Source organism: Prinia subflava, chromosome 5, assembly GCF_021018805.1.
Source record: "Prinia subflava isolate CZ2003 ecotype Zambia chromosome 5, Cam_Psub_1.2, whole genome shotgun sequence".
Classification (NCBI taxonomy): Eukaryota; Metazoa; Chordata; class Aves; order Passeriformes; family Cisticolidae; genus Prinia; species Prinia subflava.
The window spans coordinates 59,561,799-59,585,118 of record NC_086251.1 but is presented as its reverse complement, the minus strand read 5'-3'; the positions used below and the strand labels follow the sequence as shown (position 1 = coordinate 59,585,118).

The 23,320-nt window shown below is 44.7% G+C and overlaps 1 protein-coding gene across 1 annotated transcript in view; it reads right to left on the bottom strand.

Annotated features, from left to right (window-relative positions):
• Nucleotides 1-19,430: 19,430 nt before the first annotated feature.
• Nucleotides 19,431-23,320, bottom strand: part of EXOC5 (exocyst complex component 5) — a 30,260-nt gene continuing 26,370 nt past the window's right edge. Inside the window, exons 16-18 of the mRNA XM_063399616.1 lie at nt 23,046-23,154; nt 21,910-22,125; nt 19,431-21,772 (exon numbers count right to left, since the gene is read on the bottom strand). Of these exons, the coding sequence (XP_063255686.1) occupies nt 21,584-21,772; nt 21,910-22,125; nt 23,046-23,154 (514 nt within the window). The 3' untranslated portion in view covers nt 19,431-21,583. The remainder of the gene's footprint in view (nt 21,773-21,909; nt 22,126-23,045; nt 23,155-23,320) is intronic.

Genomic DNA, 23,320 nt, shown 5'->3' with positions numbered 1-23,320 from the left:
TCTTGAAGGGGGCCCACGTGAGAGCTGGAGAGGGACTTGGGACAAGGGCCTGGAGTGACTGGACAAGGGGGAATGGCTTCACACTGCCCGAGGGCAGGGTTAGATGGGATATTGGGAAGAAATCCTTCCCTGTGAAGGTGGTGAAGCCCTGGCACAGGGTGTCCAGAGAAGCTGCCCCTAGATCCCTGTAAGTGTTCCAGGTTGGGTCAGGCAGGGCTTGGAGCAGCCTGGAACAGTGGAAGACATCCCTGCCCTGGGCAGAGCGAGGAACAAGATGGGCTTTAGGTCCTTTCTAACCCACCTGTTTGACCCAATTTAGGCACTGATGAATCAGGGGTTGCAAAGCCAAGCTTGCAGACCCTTAGTTCCAGGAGACCCCCAGTTCACAGTGAGTGCCTTGGTGCCTTTATCAGTGGGCAGGGAGAGCTGGAGGCCTCCCAGTGTGGCTGATGAGTTTTTGCAGCTCATGCTTAAAGCAGTAACTCTGTTAGCAGTGGGAGGTGACAGAAGCATAAAATCATTTTGGTTGGAAAAGCCCCCTAAGATCACTGAGTCCAGCTGTGAACCCAGCACTGCCAAGGCCACCACTGACCCATGTCCCCAAGTGCCACATCCACAAAGCTTCTCAGTCCCTGCAGGGAAGGAGATCCACCACTGCCCTGGGCAGCTGGGACACTGCTGGACAAACCTTTCTGTGAAGAGGTTTCCTACTATCCAAACTCAACCTCCTCTGGCACAGCTTGAGGCCATTTCCCCTTGTCCTGTCCCTGTTCCCTGGGAGCAGAGCCTGATCCTCCCTGGCTACACCCAGGGAGTTGTGCAGAGCCACAAGGTCCCCCCTGAGCCTCCTTTTCTCCAGGCTGAGCACCCCCAGCTCCCTCAGTCCCTCCTGGTGCTCCAGACCCTTCCCCAGCTCCACTGTCCTATTTACGCTTCATTTTCAGGTCAGTTTGGATTAATGGGAATTCATGGTATGGCCCACAATTTGAGTTCCAAACTAGGGTTCATCCATGTGTTAGACCCAGGTCTCAAATATGATCCCCTGAACATCAAGTGGAAAGCAGGGCCAGGAAAACATTACTGCACCTTGGAACAGCAGGAAAATAGCACATGACTCACGAGGCCAGAACTCAGGGAGGCTTTCAGTGCCCTCACAAGGGAAGATTAAAACAGAAAGCAAAAGAAAAAGAATTTGGAGTTGCAGCAGGACTGAGATTACAGCTAACCTCATTCTTGTGCCTTGTAAAATATCTGAGAATAATTAAATTTGTTCCTTTTCTTTAATTAGCCGTGTGTCTCATTAGAGCAGTTCACTGCCATGTCTTTATTTACTTGATTTATATCTCCTTCACACCTTTGCCTTCCCTCCTTCACCTAATCTTAACATCTCTCTTTTCCTTCCCTTAAAGCTCTTTATTTTAGTGCTTTGATGTTATATTGGCTTCCCCTTGACATATTTTGTTTAAAAGAAAAACAAAGACAGAAAATCTATACACAAAACAGAAGTCAACTACATCTTGACAAATCAAGCTTTTAAAAAGTCAGAAAAAGCAGATTTAGAGATGAAAGCTCATTCTTAACCCAGCTTCCTTCTTCAGAGACCTTAATATGATCTCTTTATGTAACTGTTTGCCAATTAATTCAAAATATAATGCAAGCTGCAATTTCGCTTAGAGACACGCATTCATTAGGGTTGGGGAAAGTATATAGCGTTCAGGCTTTGATTGATTTTTTAAATCTCATTGAGACGTACAGAACAAGACATCTTTTAAAGACATCAATTGTCCAAACAGCCACGGTTCGTATCTACAAATTTACAAGAAACAGATGGTTTGCAATGGGTGGAAAACAGAGTTATCCTGGAAGAATGGTAGCTGGATTTAATCTGAGAGCGATGACAAGTCCTGCTCCAGCTATGACCTACATGTGGAGAAAACAGCAGCTCACCATCACAGAGTTTGCCTTTCCCAACACAGAGGGATCAGATTGCTGGGCATGGAAGATCAGAACCTGGAAAAGTTGCTCTGGACATTTGTGTAACTACTATTTGATGCAGTTATCACTTCCACCTTCTGGAAGATGCCCTGGCATTGCACCTATGGCGTGAGGACATGTAGATTTACAGGCAGACAAAATCCCTAAAACCAGCCCAAATTCAAACAGGAAAGTTAGTTTGTTGGTTTTTTTTTCCCCTCCCCAACAATTCAGCTTGAAAAATACACATCTTGAGGAGACAGTGACAGCAGGGACAGAGGTTTCACAGCTTTCCTGATTTCACACCTGGACAGTGCTGCTACCCCAACACTGTCCATCCGATCCTTGGTACCAGAGCTTGCTGGCGTTCTCTGGGATACAAGGAATGACAAGAAGGAGCCATAAGCTGTGGAATGTGTTACTGAGGTTCACTGGAACGTGTTCCAGGTACCCAGAGTACTCATTAAACAAGAAAGGGTTTAACTGAGGTCTAATTTTAGACCTCAACAGGTCTAATTTTCAAGGATTCCTGAGTGGGATCAGGAGCCCAAACCTCGATGTCTTTCAGATCTCTCCACTCCTGACTTACTGAGTCCCTGCCCTGCCCCCAACTGCAGCACTGTTGCAGAGCAATGATGCTGCAGCAATCAGCTGCAGATGCAGCCCAAGAGCTCATACAAAATGGAGTCCCTGCTTAGAAATAAAAATTCCAGACATCTAAGTCCTGGTATAAGCCAAAGAATTCCCTGCATTTTTGACATATAAGTGAACTGAAACATCAAAACTCCTACCCAGACATTTTGGGCACATCAAGTAAATTCATTAGGGTATAGAATACGAAAGGTAAAATAAATGCCTCTTTGAGCTTCATCACCCAGAGGATTTGTTTGGAGACCACACCAGCTCAGCAGGCACAAAAACAACCTTCAGAGCCTACCATGGTTCTGAAATATGTCACAAATTATGTTAGAAAGGCACAGTGATAACTCTTCTGACAGCTGAGTGTGGCAGGATTGAAACTCCTTGTGCCACCAGATCTCAGGTGACACGAGCCAGGTGGGAAAAGAAAATTTGAGCAGCAGATGGGTGAAGGAAGTGGACTGACCATGAGAGAGGGGTACAGAGCAAACAAAAAGAAGAAAGAGGAAAGAGTTTGGCTGTTGGGTGAAGGGGTCAACACCTGGCTCGTGAGGTAGGAGAGCAGCACAGGGCAGCAGTGCAGCCCTGCAAGAGTATGAGACAGCAGATTGTGATTTCAGGGTGCAGGAGCCTGCTCTGAGCTTCCCACTCAATGCAGTATCAGGGAGATGATCTTAGCATGAGAATGAGCAGAGTCAGAACACAACCTGTTTCACTGAGTGCCCTGTGCTGTCCCAAATCTGATGCTGTTAGAGGCTCCGTGAAAATAAAAGAAAAAATTTTTAAAAGTCATCAAAAAAAACCACAAACCAATAAAAAGATGACAATATAGATGGGTTCCTCAAGGGTCCCAGACACTCAGGATCCCGGCCCTGTCCTCTTTGCTCAGACTAAACTGCTGAAGGGAGGAATTTCCTCTGTGTCAGGGCGTGCTGGAAGCATGCCCAGGCCCACCATGGCTCCACCCAGTAGTTCAGTGTGGAGCCCCCGGTGCTATTCACCATCAAGAGAGTGAATTCTATACCCCCCTGCTTCCCCCTGCCCCACTGGCAGCCAAATTCCTGCAGTGGCCTTATGCAAATCCAGCCCAGCCCCCCTGCTCCCCACTCCTTAGCTCTGTGCAGTATTTTATTGAGCTATGGTTTCTCCAGGACAGTGCAGAAAACATCATGTATTTTTCTCTGCTGACAGTCTCAGGCCACAGAGGAAAACATCCCTGCCCTCCCAGAGGAGGTCTGCAAGCACAGAGCAAGTGCTTAGACCCTGTTCCTGTCCCAGCCCCACGAGGTCTGGCACACCAGGTGCCATCCAGGGCAGCCTGTTTGCCCAGCTGGTGCTACCCCGGGCATTGTCCCAACAATGGGACAGCACAACAATGTCCCCAGCAGCCAAGGGACAAACTTTGCCCCCAGCCCCATCCAGCCATGGGCCCATCGTGGTTGACAGGCAGCTGTGCTCCCTGCAGAGGGGGTTCTGCAGATCAACACCAGCCCAGGTGTGCCCAGGTGGCCAAGAGGACAATGGCACCTGGTCTGGACCAGGAGAAGTGTCCAGCAGGACCAGGCAGTGACCATTCCCTGTGCTGGACACTGGCAAGGCCACACCTTCAATCCTGGGGTCAATTTTTTGACTCTCACAACAAGAAAGATGCTGAAGGGATGTAGTGTGTCCAGAGAATGGAACAGAGCTGGGGAAGGGACTGGAGCTGGGGGGGCCCAGCCTGGAGAAAAGGAGGCTCTGGGGGGATCCTGTGGCTCTGCACAACTCCTGACAGGAAGGGACAACTCAGGGGGGGATCAGGCTCTGTTCCCAGGGAACAGGGACAGGACAAGGGGAAATAGCTTCAAGCTGCACCAGAGGAGGTTTAGGAAAGGTTTAGGATGGTTGGAAAAATTTCTTCACCAAAAGAGTTGTCCAGCCCTGAACAAACTGCCCAGGGCAGTGATGGGGTCCCCAATGGACAGTGGAGCTGGGAAAGGGGTTGGAGCACAAGGAAGGACTGAGGGAGCTGGGAAGGGGCTCAGCCTGGAGAAAAGGAGACTCAGGGGGACCTTGTGGCTCTGCACAGCTCCTGACAGGAGGGGACAGCCGAGGAGGGATCAGGCTCTGCTCCAGGGAACAGGGACAGGACAAGGGGAAATGGCCTCAAGCTGTGCCAGAGGAGGTTGAGTTTGGATAGTAGGAAAATTCCTCACAGAAAGGTTTGTCCAGCCCTGGTACGGCTGCCCAGGGCAGTGGTGGATCTCCCTCCCTGGAGGAACTGAGAGACTTTGTAGATGTGGCACTTGGGGACATGGGTCAGTGGTGGCCTTGGCAGTGCTGGGTTCACAGCTGGATTCAGAGATCTCAAAGGCCTTTTCTAATCTAAATGAATAAATTATTCCCATGGCATCAGGCTCTTCTGGGATCCTCTGGAGCTGGCAAGTGTGGCCAAACCATCACAGAGCTGTGCCTGTCGAGGCAGTTCACTGGTCTAGCAACATTTCCTTTTCTCCCACATGACAAAATAAAAAGCAGGAGAGAATTATTTGTCAGCTCAATCCCTGTGTTAATCTAGTTGCAAGTATAATGTGATTTCCCTCCTGCCCCAGTGGTAGGTATCGCAACACCTTACATATGGATCATTTTAATCTAATATAATCTGGCTGGCTGGAAAGAAGGTTTCCCTCCACCACAGCTGCTTGTGATTAATGCTAAACATACATGCAAAGCTTCAATCAGCAAGAGTGTGCATCTTAGCTGCTCTGCATTTGGAAAATCAACAGTAAACCCTAGAAAATGCAGAAGATGCTGCAAAGCTTTACATGCTTAAGTTATATCCAGCTTTTTTTTTTTCCCCCAGATGCTTCCTCTCTTTGCCATTTCTAATGTATCACGATTTATTACTACTTTTCTTTAAGCAAAATTGATTTAAAAGCTGTTGATTGCAGGAGATAAGAAATGTCAGCTCACCTTTACAAAAAACAAACCCTGGGCAAATGATCATTAACTGTTTTGTCCTCTTCATTTTACACTCATTTGCTGCAAACTTCAGCAAGAGGAGATGCATTTCTGCTGGAGCTGAGATCAAGTACATATGTGGTAATAAAACCACAAAGCCAATAAACTATAGCTTTTTTATCACTATTAAATACAAATATGTATTCTTATTTTACTATAATTATCAAACTAGGATTAATATAATCTTGTATATGGCTTCCCTTCACGGTGAATTAAATGATGTAAAAAGTCTCCCACCAGTATTCTTACCCAGCAAGAAACACTTTAATTGTAAATTTGCCTTTTGGAGCCTTTAAATGACACACACACATGCATTAAAGAAGGCCACTACTATGGGAGCTGTGTATCCACTAATCTGTAAATAGACTCCCAGTCCAGGACTCATCTCTGAAATGTGGCATCAATTGCACAGGCTCCCATTTAGTTTTGAGTTGAATAAAGCCACACTAGATACGCAAATAACATCAAACTTGCCGGATTAGAAAGGGGCACCTCATACTCTAAATCATGATTGTCAATCATCACCCAGGATTAAGGGATATAGTTTAAAAATCTAAAAGCAAGCACTTCCTTTTAACTTCTGCCTACTGTGCATTTTGGATTATCGCCCAGAAGCAGCATTACTTGAAACAAGGCTGCCTCCCTTCTGCCACGGCCGGGAAGTGCAGCTTTGCCACCTTCTCCCCTCTGCTTGGGGAAAAAAAAAAATAAACTCTCAGCAAAGCGTGCAATTTAGATTTGAGATCTACTGCTGGCTGTGATTATATTTATAACTCGCTGTTCACAGAAAAATGGGGGGTTATTTTTGGCTTAATAAGCGCTTTCTGAACACAGTCCCCATTCTTACCACAAAGATGTAAAGGCAGTTAAAAACCAGAGCAGCCACTCTGCTCTTCCACAGAGCTGGCAGCCTCCCTGAAGCCCCGACTTCCTCGGGAAGGGTTTTGAGGGAATTACCTGGAATGCATCTCACTGTGCTCCTGAGAGCAGAGCAGCATCCCTTGGGCAGCTCAGCAGACAAACAACACTCAGCTCAGCCCTCCAGCTCTGCCCCACACCTCTCCCTCCATCGCTTTTCCCACTTTCTCCTGGCTGAGCTACAAGCTGTGCAAAGTGGGAGTTGTCTCTCCTTGGAGGAGAGGAAAGTCTCTCCTTGGCAGTCAGAAAAGAACATGATTTGGTCAACAAACATTAACATTGAGTGTGTATGCCAGCCCTGAGCTGAGCTCAGGATTGGGACATGAACCAGGAATAATTTAGGGGAATAGTTAGGAGAAGTGGCTGCTGTTTGGGCCCCGATCCATAATTGATTACGTGATTTTCCAGGTTTGTGGTTTCCCTTGTCTGACATAAAATCCAGGCGATTTTTGGGCTTTTGGTTGTTTCTGCCCAACAAGTGTGGTGCCTGCTGATGTACCTGGACGTGCAGGTTCTGTTGGAGAGCTGGACATGGATGAACAGCTGTGGGACTGGACCCAGGCAGAAGAGAAAGCACAGAAGAAATGGGGCAGAGAGGGAACCTGCCTGCACAAAGAAGGACCTGTTTGCTGTTTGAAGGCACTTCCAGCCAGCATTCTGTGTTTCCACTCCTTTGCCTGCTACCAGAGACAACACACGTCCCATTCTGTTCCACAAAAATAGGATTAAGTCATCGTGCACAGCTAATCAAAGCCATTTTCAAAATCAGTATTTTTGGAACACCTTTATAGCTGAGATGGTCACCAGAACCTGGGGACAAGGGTCATACCCTCACTGATGTGAATTCACAGCTGCACTGACTCCAGCTTCACTTCCCAAAATCTAAAGGAGTCAAAGATCTTCGCCCTAAGGTACAGTTTATGGCTGCAAACTGATTAAAGAAAATATACACTGGTTCTTTAAGCAACAAGAGGGAAAAACTCAGCTAAGGCTAATCTTATCAACATATAACCTTTTAATCAGATTATTGAAACAACATGTTAATTTATGAAAAGTTCAGCATTCTATTAAATTGCAAACAACATAGTGAATTGCAACCCAACAGGCTGCTTCATTGAATTCATGCAGCCACTCCTGGCAAAGGCATTCCAAATTTGAACTTAATTAATATTCCTACTCCTGGTTTCCATAGTTTCTTTTTAAACATGAGTACCAGCAGAAACTGGCAGTAACTTTGCCCATATTCTCAATAATAACCCCCCTCTGGCTGTCAATATGTATGAAAGGAAAAATTTTTTGCATACCCCAAACAGCCTGTCATTTTCCTGTCTTTTGTCAAAAATATGTTGGCAACTTCTTTCCCCTCTTTTTTTTGCTTACACAGCTTAAGATGCTTAACTATTTCTCTGCTTGGGTTGTGAGTGAGGCACCTTCCCTCCTTGGAGTATTGACCTGAAATGACAGCCACATTGCAAAAAAACCCCCAAATTTCACAGAGGTACAGGGTGGTGGGGGGAAAGCTTTCCTTGGAGAATGAAGAATGTAAGTGGTTAAAATGCTTGGGGAAGTATTTAACATTTTCCATCCCTTGCTTTGGAACTTCAAAAATTACTTGTCTCCATCATGGAATGAGAACTTATTACTCTAAATATGATTTAAAGTTATTTTTCTATTCCTATACAAACTGAATGCCAAAAATACAGACCAAGAAAGCCTCACTCACCATGTGGACAGAAAGCAGGAGAGAAGCACAGCACTGAATCCCACTTGGGCATGGGAAAGGAGGAAAGAGACATTCCCAGCAGTGTCCTGCTTCCACAGGAACATTTCCAAAGGGCAGAGCTCCTCTGCAGCTGCACAGCATCTCCCTTTCTGCATGATGTGGTTCCCAAATCCACCTTTCACTGTTCACCAAATGAATCCCTCGTTCACAGCATCCTTTGACTTTTAGGGAGCTCTCCTTGTATTTTGTGTTGGCACAAGAGGAACATAAATATCATTTGGGAGGGTACCCGGAGAGCAGAGGGCTCCCATAAAGAACTCCAGGCAAAAATCTGCATAGCAAATCCACCCTGAGCTCTGTGCTGCTACAGGACACTGTAATAAAGATTAATCCCTCAAGCTTCGGGACCAGTGATTTCAGATTTATGCCTTTGGACTTCTGCACAGGAATAACCTTGGGCTACTTTCCATGGGGAGCTCAGTGTCTCTGTTCCATCTGGCCAAGCAAACCCCAAGTATCTCAGACAGTGTCTGACTGAACCTCTCTTGGAAGCAGAGTTGTCCAGCTGTGCTTTAAACCAGGTGAGGTGTCAGTGATGGCAGGTGGAAAGGGAATTCACAATTCCCTAAATTAGGGACTAAATCTAAAGCTTTTTCCTAAACTGAAACCAGCAGGTAAGACCAGGATCTTGCCATGGATATATCCAAATTGATTCTTCTCTCTGAATTTACTGGGATGGTGGTGAGACACTGGCACATGTTGCTTAGGGAGGTTGTGGCTGCCCCTGGATCCCTGGAAGTGTCCAAGGCCAGGTGGGACAGGGCTTGGAGCAACCTGGGATAGTGGAAGGTGTCCCTGCCCATGGCAGGGGGTTGGAATGGGATGGTCTTGAAGGTCCCTTCCAACCCAGACCATTCCAGGTTTTTATTAATTTCTCAGGTTGGCACATAAGTTCCATATTAATCAAAAGTGGCCAAGGCATAGATTAAAACAAAACAAAAACAAAAACAGACCCTTCTATAAATTTTATCCAAAAAGTTCAATGCAAAGATCAGAAATACAAATCAGTGCATCACCAAAGGCAGGCTGCAGAGTGAGCTCAGCAGCAGTTTCTTGTTTATCCCATCTGCTGAACAGTTGAAATGTGTGAACTGGTGTCCAGTTAGAACATATGTTAATATGCAGGAGAGGTGCCAGATGCCTCACAAGGATCCACAGCACACACAGCCACTCATCCACCTGTGGGACAGCACAGAGGATGCTCCAGAGGGATTTAAAGGAGTTCAGAATCACAGAATCGTTTAGGGTGGCAAAGACCTCTCAGATCACTGAGCAGAGGGAGGAACCTGTGGGGCATCATTCCCCAGGAAACCAGGTTTGGTTTGCTCCAGTGTTCAACACAACAAAAGTAATTAACAGCCTCCCTGACAAAACAGGGTTTAGATGCACACAGCCAGCAAATCAGGCTCTGCACCTCTTTTGGGGCTGTTGAATGCAGTGTTCTTTATGACCTGAATTCACTGCTGATCCTGCTTTAAAAGTGGGGGTGGGAGGACCAGGTGAATTCATGAGGTGCCTTTCAACCTGAACTATCCCGTGTCTATCCTACATGGGGAACACAAGCAGCTAAGTACAGCCATAAGTGAATTTTCCACCTGCAAAGGCTACACTAAAAAAAAAAAAATCCAAGTGAGAAAAATTAAACTCACAGATTCTGAACTGACACAGTGAGTCTACACCACACCTTCAACAGGTACAGGAGCAGACAGCGATGCCAAAACCCAACTAATCCAACACTAAACACAACAAGGCAACCTTGGGCTGGTCGTGACACCTATTTCATTCCATCAAGGCTGATGTCAACCACGATTTCCAGGGTTTTGCAGGATAAGAAGCCTGCCCTCAGGGCACCACAGTGCAAAAAGGTGATGCCTCATGCTGTCATTCCAAATTCTGCTGTTACACTGAGTTCAGTCATGAAGGCTGTGCTGGCTGTTGCCTCCTGCGTTACCAGACTCAAACTCAAAGCCACCTGCGAGTCAGGAGGGGACAAGATGACAAGCAACTGTCTGACTGGTGAAGATCCTGTTCTTGGAATAGTTCCTGCTTATCCTGCCAAAAATGCCTTGGCTGAGGAGTGTGTGGTGGCTTGGGAGGAGGGATGAAGAGAGGGGAGGGAGTGCTGAGGATCAGAACTGCCTCCAGGTAAGGCAGACCCAAGGCAGAGCTGAACGAGAATGGCAGGTCAGATGGAAGAGCCCTGGGAGAGATGGGCATCCAGGAGGATGTCCAGCCAAACCCAGGATTTTCTTCAGAAGGAGAAAAATAATTTCTCCTTGATGTTGGTGCTGGCCTTCAGCTTTAGAGGCTCTCCAGCTCAGGGAACTGGTTTAAAAAAACTCATAAACAATGGATCAGGACACCCAAGTGATCCTTTGATGGGGCAAAAAGATGTTCTGTGGTTCACAGTTCACAACACAGAAAAGGGCAAAGAGGATGGCTGGAAATAACCTTCCATGCTGCACAGGGGAAAAAAAAAATCTTTTAATTCTTCAGCTGCACTGGGGAGGGCAACAGACATCATTTCTGTTATGGCCTGATAAGCCTTAGCTAGAAATGGATCCTGGAAAACAAAAGGGTGAAAGCAGTGAGGATAAATGAGGGCAGGTCATAACCACAGCCCTGTAGGTGATGCCTTAAGTTTTAGCTTTTGTGTTTTTAAGACTCTGTGCTGCCTAGAGCTGTAGTTCTGAGCTTTATATTAAGTGTTAGTGAGCTCTCTTCACAGAGCAGGGAGACAAAATAAATCCTTTTCCTGCTGAAGACCAAGGGCAACTTTCAGCCCAACAGCACAAACAAGGGTGGGCTGGAAGGAGGAACAAGAAGGATGGGCCCTCACAACCTGAAGCTGTAACTGAACAATTAAACCCCAATATGCAAATGGACCAAAACTTATAAAAGTGTCAGACCTCATGACGGGTCAGCCATTTTGTGACCTTTCTAAGCCCACCTTGGGCGTAGCCCTGGCCAGGCTCTTGTCCTGCCCAAGGTGTACCGTAAAGGCCTTTCAATAAATCCCTATTTTATTCTCCAGCTCTGTCCAGTCTCTGTTCCAGGCCAGCCTTCCAAGGCACCACAGGAGAGCAGGCAGACATGAGGCTCACCCCAACACCCTGAGCCTGCGGAGCTCTGAAATACCAAAACCCTGAGAAGCTGCTCACACCAGGCCCGGCACCTCAAAACTCCACCTGTGAAGGGAAGATCACTGTGGGAAAAAGAACCAGGACAGAGACTTGCAAGGAGGACAGGAGACAGCCCCTTCCTGCCAGCAGCCAGGGCTGGAGCAGACGGGTGGCAGCTGCGGGTTGTGTCGCTCGCGGCACAGCCGACCCGGCCACGGGCTCAGGGAATGGTCAGACAGCAGCTGCTGCTCAGAGCTGGGACCAGGGGAGCACAGGCAGAGCTGGGCTGCTCTGCCCTGCCAAGGACCAGCAGGTGGGCAAGGAGAGAGATGCCAAGCAGAAGGGAACCAAGCTAGAAGAAAACTCGTTTTTGTTTGAAGTTAGCCAGTGGCAGATTAAAGAAATCAAAGACTTGGTTAGAGTAAAGCAAGGAGAAATGAAGGAAGCTGTTTTCAGATTTCAGTCCAAGCCTTTTGTCCAGTTTAACCTTTTTTCTCTTGCTCCTCCATTTGCTTGTTTTCTTCATCAGTCACAACAGAACGGCTCCTCCAGGAGAGGCTCATCCCTTGGCTTTGTGATCACCAAAGAGACCAAGAGCAAAGCAATTAAGGACACGGTTTTCATGCCTGCATCACCCCAACGTGCTCCTTCACACAGCACTGCCATGGGAGATAAACCCCTGAGCGGTGCCTCAGCAGCCAGAGAGGCTCTGCAGTTTCCTTAAAGACAATTCCTGCACACAGAAAGGAAGCATTTGCCTGCTACCAAATTCTCTGCTCTCCAATCTACCACCAGACTTAGCAGGGAAGCGAAGTCATCTCGAGGTTCTTCCTGTTAACAGGGAAGATGAAATGAGCCACACAAGCTGAATTCATTACAGATGGTTTCCAGGGGTCAAATTAACAAGTAGCCATGGCTTTCTAGGCCTCTACAAGTAGGTGACGTTATCGTACTCATCAGGCATCTCATTTTAGCAGGTTTAAACAAGTGGCTTGCATCCCTTCGGAAGTGATGAGGCAGCTGAGACTCTTCTAGGGAGAAAATCATCTGTCTTACTTTAGTTCCACGCCAGGACAAATCAGACTTTGAAACAGATCCCTTGTCTCTTAGTCCATGATACACAGAGCCTGCACAATGAGCACAGTGCCCATTTAAACTCACAGAATGGGGATTTGGTAATCAGTCCCCCACGATGTTACCATGCCTGGGGAACTGCTCCACTTTTGCTTCCTCTGGCTCCATTTCTGTCTTGTGTGGCAGTGCAGAGTAGCTGTGTTGACTTCTGCAATCTTGTTCCATCACAGAACTGGCTCCATTCCATTTCCCCTTGGAATCCACACGGTTCAACATCCAAAAAATAACTACCCACGGAATTAAAACAAAACCTTTTAAAATGTTATGTCACTCTCCCACAGCTTCCTCAGCACATCTAGTTCTTTCTGTGTCTATTTTGTACAGGAATGTTCAAGAAGGAGATCTGTTCCTTGTCTTTTTTGGCACAAAACAATTTTCTGGCACTGCCAATTAAAAGGGAGTACACTCCAACTCAAAGCTGGAGACAAATGTAAGAGTGTGTGTGACAGCACGATTGACACTCATGCCATTTTTTATTTAAATCAAATTGACAGAGTCTTAGGAATTTCTAAGTGCAGACATTCCCTGAGCCTGATTAGGACCTTTCTGAGTCCTGGAAATAAAGGCCCAGGATGAGCTCTCTTCTTTAGCTGACATTACTGTTGATTTCTGCCCTCGCCACGTGACTGAGCAGTTGAGCACTCGGTGCTACCATTGAATCATTATTTCCTGCCTTCTCTTTTTCAGCCTGGCCCCTCACGTTGCTAAATGTGCCATTTTTCCATGAAACAAAGCAGAAAACTGCCCACCTTCCTGTTCCTTACCTCACATGGTGGGTCTGAATGGAAAACACCAACGTGGAGAGAATTACACGTTGCACAAAGAACGGCTCCAGCTTTCTCGACGGAAACAAACCACGGCTTGGATCCTATCGCTGCTGCAGGAGGAATTGTCCCTCCAGTGGCCTGATCTGAGGGTCCCTTCTGGAATAACGTCCTAGAGGGAAGCTGGCAGCTCTTTCTTACCCTCCCCCTCCTCCCTTCACACAACCAGCAGCATTATTCTTATAGGATTGATGTTTGTAAAGACCGAATAAAGTAATTTCCTTTAAAGCAAAGCACTTTCACAGTGTAAAGGCTTCAAAGAAATCTTTGCCCATCGTTGTGGGGACTGCTACAACCTTGAACCTATGTGTTTTTGTTTCCCTAAAGTCACTTTAACCTATTTTTCAATTTGCAGAGAAGAGGAGTGTTTTCTTGCTACCACCTTAGCACCCCTCTCACCAAAATATTAAGTGCTATCAGCTAAAGATGCTCCAGTGTCTGCTCTGAGTTTTACATCAGTCATGGTAGGTTTTAATTTGATTAGTGATTGGGCTAAATAAAAATTATAATGCCCAAGAGCCACTTAGACTTGTTCAGACTCTTTAAAAACCAAATCCCTTCAGCAACATAACATTATCTTTATAGACAAAACTGAGTTTAAAAATACAAATCTAATTGATCTCAAGTGCATTGGAATTACTACATTTAGGCACTGGATTATGTACTACAGAAAGCCTCATGCTATGCAGGCAACAAAACTAATTGTGGGAAGACAAAGGTATGTGTCTAACGTGCTTATGGACTTTTAAAAATTCATATTTTCATTGAAGCTGGCAAAGTTGCAGCTGCTCACACCAGCAGTGAATTTGGCACCGTGCCCTACATGTTGAGCAAACATAAGCCAGCTATTTCTGGTCTCCTTCAGAAGACCTGGACTTCAAGCTCTGCCTCAGAATTACCATTTAAGGTTCTCACTGCTGCAAGAAGAAAAAAACTAAATTAAAAAGCAGCAAGTTGACTCTCAACAGCTAAGCAAGACTTTTCTTCTCTTTAGTCTTGACTGGGGGCTCAGTTCATGCTGACGTTTATGGCAGGTGCTCTGACACTGAAGAAAGATGTCTTTCCACATTTAAAGAAGCTTTTCAAATGTAAGATGCTATTTCAGAATAAAGGAGTTGCCTAGACAAGAGGAAGGAGCAATCCATCCTCACAGTCACTTCTGATATTGATATATATCAGCATATATACCAAAAAAAAAAAAAAAAACACAATACAAAAAATAAAGGGTACACAAATGGAGAGATTCACTAGTCCAGTTGAAATTGTGTCTGGCTGGTCAGGAGCATTCTTTTAAAGTCTTTAGATGGATGCAGGGATTCTGGCTGCTTTGAACTGCTGCTGCTTGCAATTTAGTTGCCTCCCTGCAGACAGATTTCCACAGGAGGAAAAATGCAGCAAAATCCATTTTTTACCCCAAATACAACCCCAGTTCTGCATGTCAGAACAAAACAATTGTCAAGTAACACTGGCAGACAACATGATCCAAGATTATGGAATTATTCTTCCCAATATTGAGCCCAACCCTGCCCTCTGACAGTTTAAGATACTCCTCTAAAACTTAATGGCTCATCCCTGTTTAGCATTTCCTGCTTATCCCAGAATGTCTCCTCTTGATCTTTCTTTATAAAAGGAGATGCACTCACTGGTTAAACAGACTGGCTTTACCCTCAGAGGCTTCCAAAAATGCATCAAGAAGGGAAAACAACAAGCAACATAGAAGAAGACAATGTCTTAAAAATAGAAAGAAAAAAAACCCAAACACCTGAGCTCCATATAATTCAGGAAAATCCACAGAAGAAATCCACTTATTACAAGGGGCTGGGCTGGGTCTTGGAGATTTTATTTCAAGCTTTTCCCTACCAGGCTGGAGGGAGAAGGAAAGGATAAGAAATTCCATGGAAGAGCAAGAATCTTTCTAGGTTGAAGGTGCTATTTTTTTATTTCTTAATGAGAAATAAAAACCACAGATGCTGGGAAACAAATTTAAGTTAAATCTAGCCCAGCTTTACACATTTTAACAATTCACTCTGCTGTCTGTAGAACACAGCAATATAAATATTGCTATCTCTGTTAAAATGAATTATTGACAATTTTAATACATGTTGCACAGTACATATTAATATAGAAAAATACATGTTATCAGCAGCGCAATGTTGACCATGTACTAATCCATTCCACCTGCTCAAATATTAGTGCAAATAATTATATATTTGTAATGCATCATTGCTGTCTAGTTTGAATCTCTGCCTCCAGAATAAATGTTTCTTCTCTGAAGTTGTTTGCTATTATGAGTAAAATGTTATATATTCATACTCAAATTGACTTTGGGTGGATAAGTAAAATGAGCAACCTTCAAAAATCCACTTGCCTAAGACTTAGCAAGTCATTTTAATGAATTGTTTACAGTAAAATGGATGTTATAAAAATGTTTCAAATGCAAGCTCATGTTCACTGGCTTCTCCACAAAGCTCAAACATCAGTTAAAGCAGCAGAGGGTTCACAATGACCACCTGCAACCCAGGTGAACCTGAACTGTTTATCCTGACACCTGGAGCTTGGAATTGGTTCTGGACACGTCTGCTCTCCACAGCCTCTTTCTTTTGAAGGAAAGAGGGGCCCTTGATGAGGCTGAACAAGAGCTCCTATCCCCAAAAGACTGATGGACACCATGGAAAAGCAGCTGCACATCCAAGACTCTGCCAGGACTCCTCTGTGCCAGGATAAACCCTTGGGATGGGCTGAGAGGGGCAAGGGCAGCCCTGAGAACAGATCAGGTGGGGCTAAGGTGAATCCACTTCAAGGGAAGAGTGTGGTGAAAAAAGCCTTCTTTGGGGAGGAGAAACAGCCCCAAAACTTACAGAGGGGACAAAAGGAAAGGGCCAACAGCTCTTAGTCTGTTCTCTCCTCTATCCCTGCTAAATCCAGGTCTGAGAACAACAAAACACAGCGTGAGGAGCTGCAGCAGCAGCCACTGACCCTGAACCAGCACTCCTTCCTTCACACTATGGATTCAGAGCCTTGCAGATGATTTGGGGTTTCAGTGGAAGGAGAGGGAGGTGGTTTAACACTCCAAGAAGGAAAATTCTAAAATACCAACTTTCAAAAAATGTTGCATTTCAGAAGATCAGCAGTGAGAGCTGTGGCTCTCTCGAGAAGGTCACACACACTCTACAATTACATTTGTGGAGTGGAACAACTCCAACCCCACAAGGAGACTGGATCTTAGGAGAAGCTTTTTCACTGAAGGGGTGGCTGGTCAGGACAGGCAGAGAATATGGGGGCTGGCCCCTCCCAGCAGGGATGAGCTGCTCAACTGGGACCAGGACAGGCAAGGCATGGCAAGGGTGGGAATTGGCACAGCCTGTGGCTCAGCTGTGCTCCAGCCTCAGCTCCAAGGTCTTCTCACTGCACAGAGGAAAAACAGCAGTGCACACGAGCAGGATTTGGGACTGCTACTAGCAAACCTCAGATTTAGTTTCATCCCATATCAGGATGAACTGAAGTTGCAAATAAATAAATTACTAAGAAAACTTCAATCAAGTATCAAAACGAGTAATTTGGATTTAAGCTGATCTCAAAGATACTCTTCAGAAATTGCTCAACTTTGCATTTCATGTTCCTTTCCTGGCATGTTAAGTAAAGATTAAAGCTGAGATAGCTGACAGTTTTCCCCCCATGGTTGGCCCCTTACATGAAGTTTCAATATAATGTACAGGTCAGGGGAGAGGTGATGGAAACAGAGCCCTGCAGAGATGAGAGAATTTGGGGAAGGTAGAGGGATAAAGGGGGAGGGAGCTGCACTTCTACCATCCTCCTACATGGATGAAGAAGCACCAGATAATATGTAAAGGTCTCCAAGAAGCCACATTGCAAAGTTAAAGATTTTTCCCTCTCTGGCAAAGTGGTAACAGAGGGGAAGGGATAGTGCAGCCCTGAGATCTGAAAGGAAAACAGGGCACAGGGACATAAAGCTGATAGAATAAAAGTAGAAACCAAGGTTTCCACACACACAGAGGGCTGTATTGACACAGAGCTGTGCCCCACACAAGAGAAAAGACGACAGGCAAACACAGCTGCTTCCCCACTGCAAGATAAGCAGAAGATGGGGTAGAGAAATCTCCTACAACCAAAAGAATTTAGAATGGACGGGAAAAAAGGCAAGCAAAGCACTGCGTGGAACTGGGCAGGAGATCTGCCTCCCTCCCCTCCTTAAAACAGGTGTAGAAACACCAAGAAAGAAAGAAAAAAGTCTACAGCATGCCAGCCTTGAGGCAGAAACAAAACAGAAATATGTCTCCTTTAAGAGCTACCACAGAGGACGTGGTGGGGAGGAAATAATGCCCAGGAGCCAAAATCCAGCAGAACACGAGGACAGGAAAGGTGCTCCTACCTTTCTGCTGTCCTCTAGAAGAGAGCTGGGGGCTGGCTTGTCCTCCCTGCTGCTCCTGGGACAAGAAGGGCAAAGGGTAAGGGCTGCTGCCTGCATTTAACGTTAGACAAGCAATTGTTCAGGTCTCTGCTTCCTTTGTACAGAAAAAATCACAGCCTGCAGCTGGTTTCCCTGCCCATGAGTGGTTCAGCTCAAGTGCTAATCTGAATTAAGACAGTTATTGCCATGAAAACTGAATCCAAAGAGCCACCTCCTGCTCTGGAGTTTGTTGTGACATCCAGAATTAAGAATGTTTAGTGCCATGCACACACTGGATTGAGAAACCTGGGACTTTGTGTTTTGAAGGACAGGACAAGGGGTACCCAACCCAGGAAGGGATTCAAGGGCCTCACCCTCACCAAGGCACCTTGCAAGACACAAAATCTCCTACAAAAACAGAGCAGTCAATTCAGGCAACACTCCCATCACACCAGCAATGAATTAAAATGACTTTGTGAAGAGGAAAATGAAAACAAACCCCAAATCCAACCCAAGTCCTCTTACCACAGCCAGGACAGCCTGACTTGCCCTCTGCCAACATCACACCACCCTCAAATGCAGCAGTCACTCACCTTCCTCCAGCCCACTGTGGTCTTCTAAGAGAATCATAAACTGAGCTCTGGCAAATTCTCCTTCCCTCCACTGAGGCTGCCCCTTGCTGATGCATTTCCACTCCTTGCAGCCTCACAAATCACTAGCTGTCCTTCAGAGCAGACACACGCTGGGTTTAGATTCTCCTCCTGCTGAATCCAAGTCTCCAGATGAAGGAACAGCTTCACAGCCAAGTATTTTAGCCAGGCCCCCTTCTCTGGAGGCTGATTTCATTTCAGGGTGGGACATAGCTGTGCAAAGTCAATGCCAATCCTTCTCCTCCCAGGTTGATGTGTGTGTTGGGTTTCCATCATTCCTATTTTAACCTCCTCCTTCATGTGCTTCTTCATTTACAACCGCTCCTTCTCCATATCCCTTTTCACTTCATGTCTTCTTCACTTCTTACCCTCTATTTCTCTATCTTATATTTCTCAGCACTGCTGTTTCCCCATTTTTTTGCATTATTTGTGAAGGGTTGTTACAGAATTCCTTCCTGCCCTCTGTGCATACACAAACAGAACAAAATAGCAAATGACCTTAATAAATTACAGGACTTGGAAAAAGCACAGCTTCTTTTCCAGCCTACAACAGTTTACTGCAAAGCCATTTTCAGCAATTGTAGACAACATAATTACACACACACACACTCTTCCCCCTCCCAGGTTTGGCTGCCAGCCTGATAAATAAATGCCTGTGTTGTAGGAGGGAACATTAGACAGGCAATACTTTAACTCATTATATGAACATTAAAAGGCATATTTGTATTTTAGATACTATTTTATTGCATTCATAAGCCACTGGAAATATTTTTCTAAATTATATGCTATAAGAGCTCTAAACTTAGAAAAGTGTGAAAATTACAGTTCCCCGACCCCATCCCAATCCAACTTGTATTATAAAATTAAACTTACTGACGATGCAGCCTTCTCCAGAAATAGAAACTTCTCCAGAAATAGAAACTTTCAGTGTGTGCACGGGGAGGTTTTTTAAAGGAAGGAAAAAGCTCACACCAGTGATAAATTTGGTCAGTAAAATTACTTTTATTCTTTTTTTTCTTTAAATAGAAGGGCTTATACAATTGAGTATAAATATCTTTGAGGAACATGGAAATGAAATGAAAAAAGTATCTGGAAGGAATTCTTTTTATTGAGGAAGAGTTTACATATCTAAGTGTTCACCTACTTTTTGCTGCCTCCTGTTAACAGGCGTAATGGAAATATTGCACTGAGCATATGCATGGAAAACACAGCTAATAAAGCAAGGGATATGGTAAATACATTTCATACAACCTTAAAAAAATTCAAACAGTCATACAACAAATTCTGAAGCACTTCTGTGATCTGCAATCTCAAGATGATGTTCACTGTTCTGAAGTGTTAGCAAATTGACACTTTTTTTTTTTTTTTTTGTAGAAAGACTTTGTATTGGTTCATAAAACCACAGCCTTAAAATTGTTGGCTTTCAGTTACAGAGGTAACAGAGAGGTATCATCTGAATTCACATCAGAGCTTTCGGAACAAAAATGGCAGCAGTACAAGCAGGTGCCTCCTCCAGAGTCCAAACCCCTTTGTGGCTTTGCCATGGCCAAGGAACACAGCAGGGCAGCCCGGCCAGACTCCCTGGATCCTGGGAGCCAGGCTGGCATCCATTCCCTTGTTTATTGACAGAATGCTCCCCCAAATCCAAAATGAAGCAGGAGAACCCCAGCTAAGCAAGAGAAGTTCCAACAAGTCTTGTCAATATTGACCCCACCTGGGAATTCATTAACAGAAGAGGAAAATAAAATCCTTTGACCAACCCATAAAGTGAATGGATAGAAATGCTGCTCTGGAGGTGGGAGACAAAGAAGTTTCCGTAACGTGCTGAGCCCACAGTAGAAGGAAGGATTTGTTCCACTGCAGTTCCAACCTGGCTTCCACAAGAGCCCACTCTGAAAAAAAAGGTCTATTTACAACAATTTCCAGCTGCTTGTGGAAAAGCCACCCCAGATGTTTCAAACTCTGCTGTTGCTTCAGTTCACTGAATGCACTCTGTGGGTCCATGTCAGGCACTCCTGGATAAACCCTGGAGCACAACAGACACAGAGGAGCCTCTGTCCAATATCAAAGTTAGGATCAGTGGAAGAGCAGCTTGCACACACACGTCAACATTTTATATTGCTCAGGCACTGAGGATCAATTCTCTTCAGAATGAGAATTTGCCACTCTAGGTTTCTGCTGGAGCCACATAGGAAAAACTGGGCTACATTTTATCCTTTCACTTCATTAGAATTTGAATTTATTTACATACAAAATAAGACGGGAGAAAAAGTTCTTTTATCGTAACCCAACAATGGGCACCTTCACTTGTAATGAGGATGCCTTAGGCAAGGCAGCTGCATTTACTTCAGGAGCATATATAAAATTCAGTGTGCTGGTATCAAACAGAAACAATAATGTCAGATCATACAATGCCAGTACATTCCAGTGGGCCCTTGACTGTTACGTAAAAAACCCCAAAGCCAAAGAACCAAAAATAATAAAAAAAAAAAATTCCAAAACTTTTCACCATTTTAGTTCTGTTTAGAATGCTACACAATGAATAAATTATGTCTTTCTGGGATAGTGTTTTACTCCTACATCTCAAAGAAATTCCAAGCTAATTAATTAGAGCAAGAAATTACATTGAGCAGGATAACGTTTTAAATGAAAGAAATGACTTAGAAACACCAATCAAAGATAATTTGATTATGATTAGCTGTGCTGAAGTCTAAGTCATTAAAATTGATGAAGAATGTTTTTACACTGGTCTATTCTATGTAATCCATTACCTACGCTATGCTCTGTAGTTCAAGTCTAACAAACGGTATCTGATAATTCAATATTGAAGACTAAAATACTTTCAATGCACCATTTGCTCTCCTACACCAACATGTTTCCAATTTAAAAAAAAAAAAATCAGTAGCAAGTAGATTTGTGAAATTCTTCACTGGGAGAACTTGAGCTAACATGAAACACCATCCAGATTTTTACCTGCTCGCCTTCTACATGGTCAGGTTTAAATATGGCTGCTGCTTTATCCTGAACAGTCACTGTCCCACAGAAGTCACACCCATGGTTGGTAAGAAATAATTCCCTGTGCTTTCTAACAACTGAGGCTGCCCAAAGGTGCAAGGTTTCCTGCCATGCTCTCAGCTGAAGTGGCGAGCCAGACGAGCAGACCTGTAGTCGACACGCAGCTGGACAAAGGAGTGAAGGATGTTCTTGTCCAGGTTAGCAAGCTGTTCTCCTGAGCAAACCTGCTTCAAATTATCTGGGGCTACAACCAGAAGGTTGCAAAGTGCATGCAGGGTATCAAAGAGCTGTAAGACCAGTGCAATCTGTGGGCAAGAGGAAACAAAGGAAAAAAGCAGAAATAATTAGAGTTGCTTGAAACCTTATAACAGAACATCCATCTACATCTTCAAAACTCTTCCTCCCAGGAGAGGATTCACTCCCTCCTCACGGACAGGCTCACCTTGAAGTCTTTGGCACACTTCCTGTACTCAGCCACATCACAAATGGCCAGCATTCCTCCCATGCAGCTGTAGGAATATTGCTGTAGGTGCTCGTAGATGAGGCGATGGAAGCGAACCCCGAGCTCCATCAAAACCGTGTCCACATTCTTGCCATCCATGGAATTCCTGATCTTTTCCACCTGTTTTCTAACATAGCCACAGACTTTGACACAAGCCTAGATTAATAAAAATAAAAAGAAGTAAATAAGAATTGGGTAATCTGCTTTCTTCCACATCATAGCTTGAACATCAGTTGCTAACTTTGATTAATCTCAGTGATGTGTTTGTAAAAGTTTATTCTCCGGTTAAAAATTTTTCACATTTCTTTATATTTGCCACACAAAGATGGAAAAATGCAAGTAGAAATATGGATGCAAGAAAATATTCAATTAAGTTATAGTTCATATCAGTTCAGAATAGAACATTTTAATTTGGATTTTTAATTTGGTACATGATTAAAAGCCTCTTGTGAGTCACAATTATAAATCCAAATTAACAGCCATATAGGGATTTTCACCCTTCACACAGAGCACCACACTCCATGTCCTACAGCTGCACTTCTCCCATTCCCACCTGGCTGCAGGCAGTCAGGGAATGCTCTCACTTCTTCCCATGGAGTTTGTTTCCTACTCCTCCCTGTCTTTTTCCCTGATGTGAGCCCCCCAGCAGCCCCTGAGCCGGGACGCAGACACACTCACTGGAGAGACACCACTGTGCAGCAAAATGCTCTTGCTGAACCTGTGATGCTTTGCCAGGTTCCTGCCATTCTGAGAGCAAAAAGCACCCAGCAACTGGAGAGTACTTGATAATTGATTTTCTGAAACTGATAGCTTAAAGCTAATTATCAGCTAAAAGCCTTGTTCCAAATTTGGGCCTCTTGGGAGGGGAGAGAATGTGCCAGTTCCTCCAGCACCCACTGATTTGTGTCTGACACCAGATAAAAACTACTCCTGTTCTTTTTCAGCTTGAGAAAATAGTCCACAACAGAGTTTGGAGGTGCTTGGTGCAAAATGGAAGTAAATGAAGTAAATACACATGTTATCTAATGGGAGTTTGGTAAGGATAACACTCATGAGCTGGGCCTTTGGTTACTTACATTTGTATATTGAATCAGAACATTGTTTTCATCTTCTGGTTTGAAATCTGTCTTCTTTTGCTCTGCAGCCAAGATGTGCTTCATCTGTCCAATCATACAATTCAGTGTCCTGTAAAGGTACAAATACAGACTGGGTTTTGAGGGGAACTTTTTCATTTACTTGACTTTTGTATTTATATCTACTGACACAATTCTGGACAAAACTAAGCAGCATAAAGCAATGAGGGGAAAAAACCCAGCATCTAACATTTTTCTACAGAGAAGATCTGCTTGAT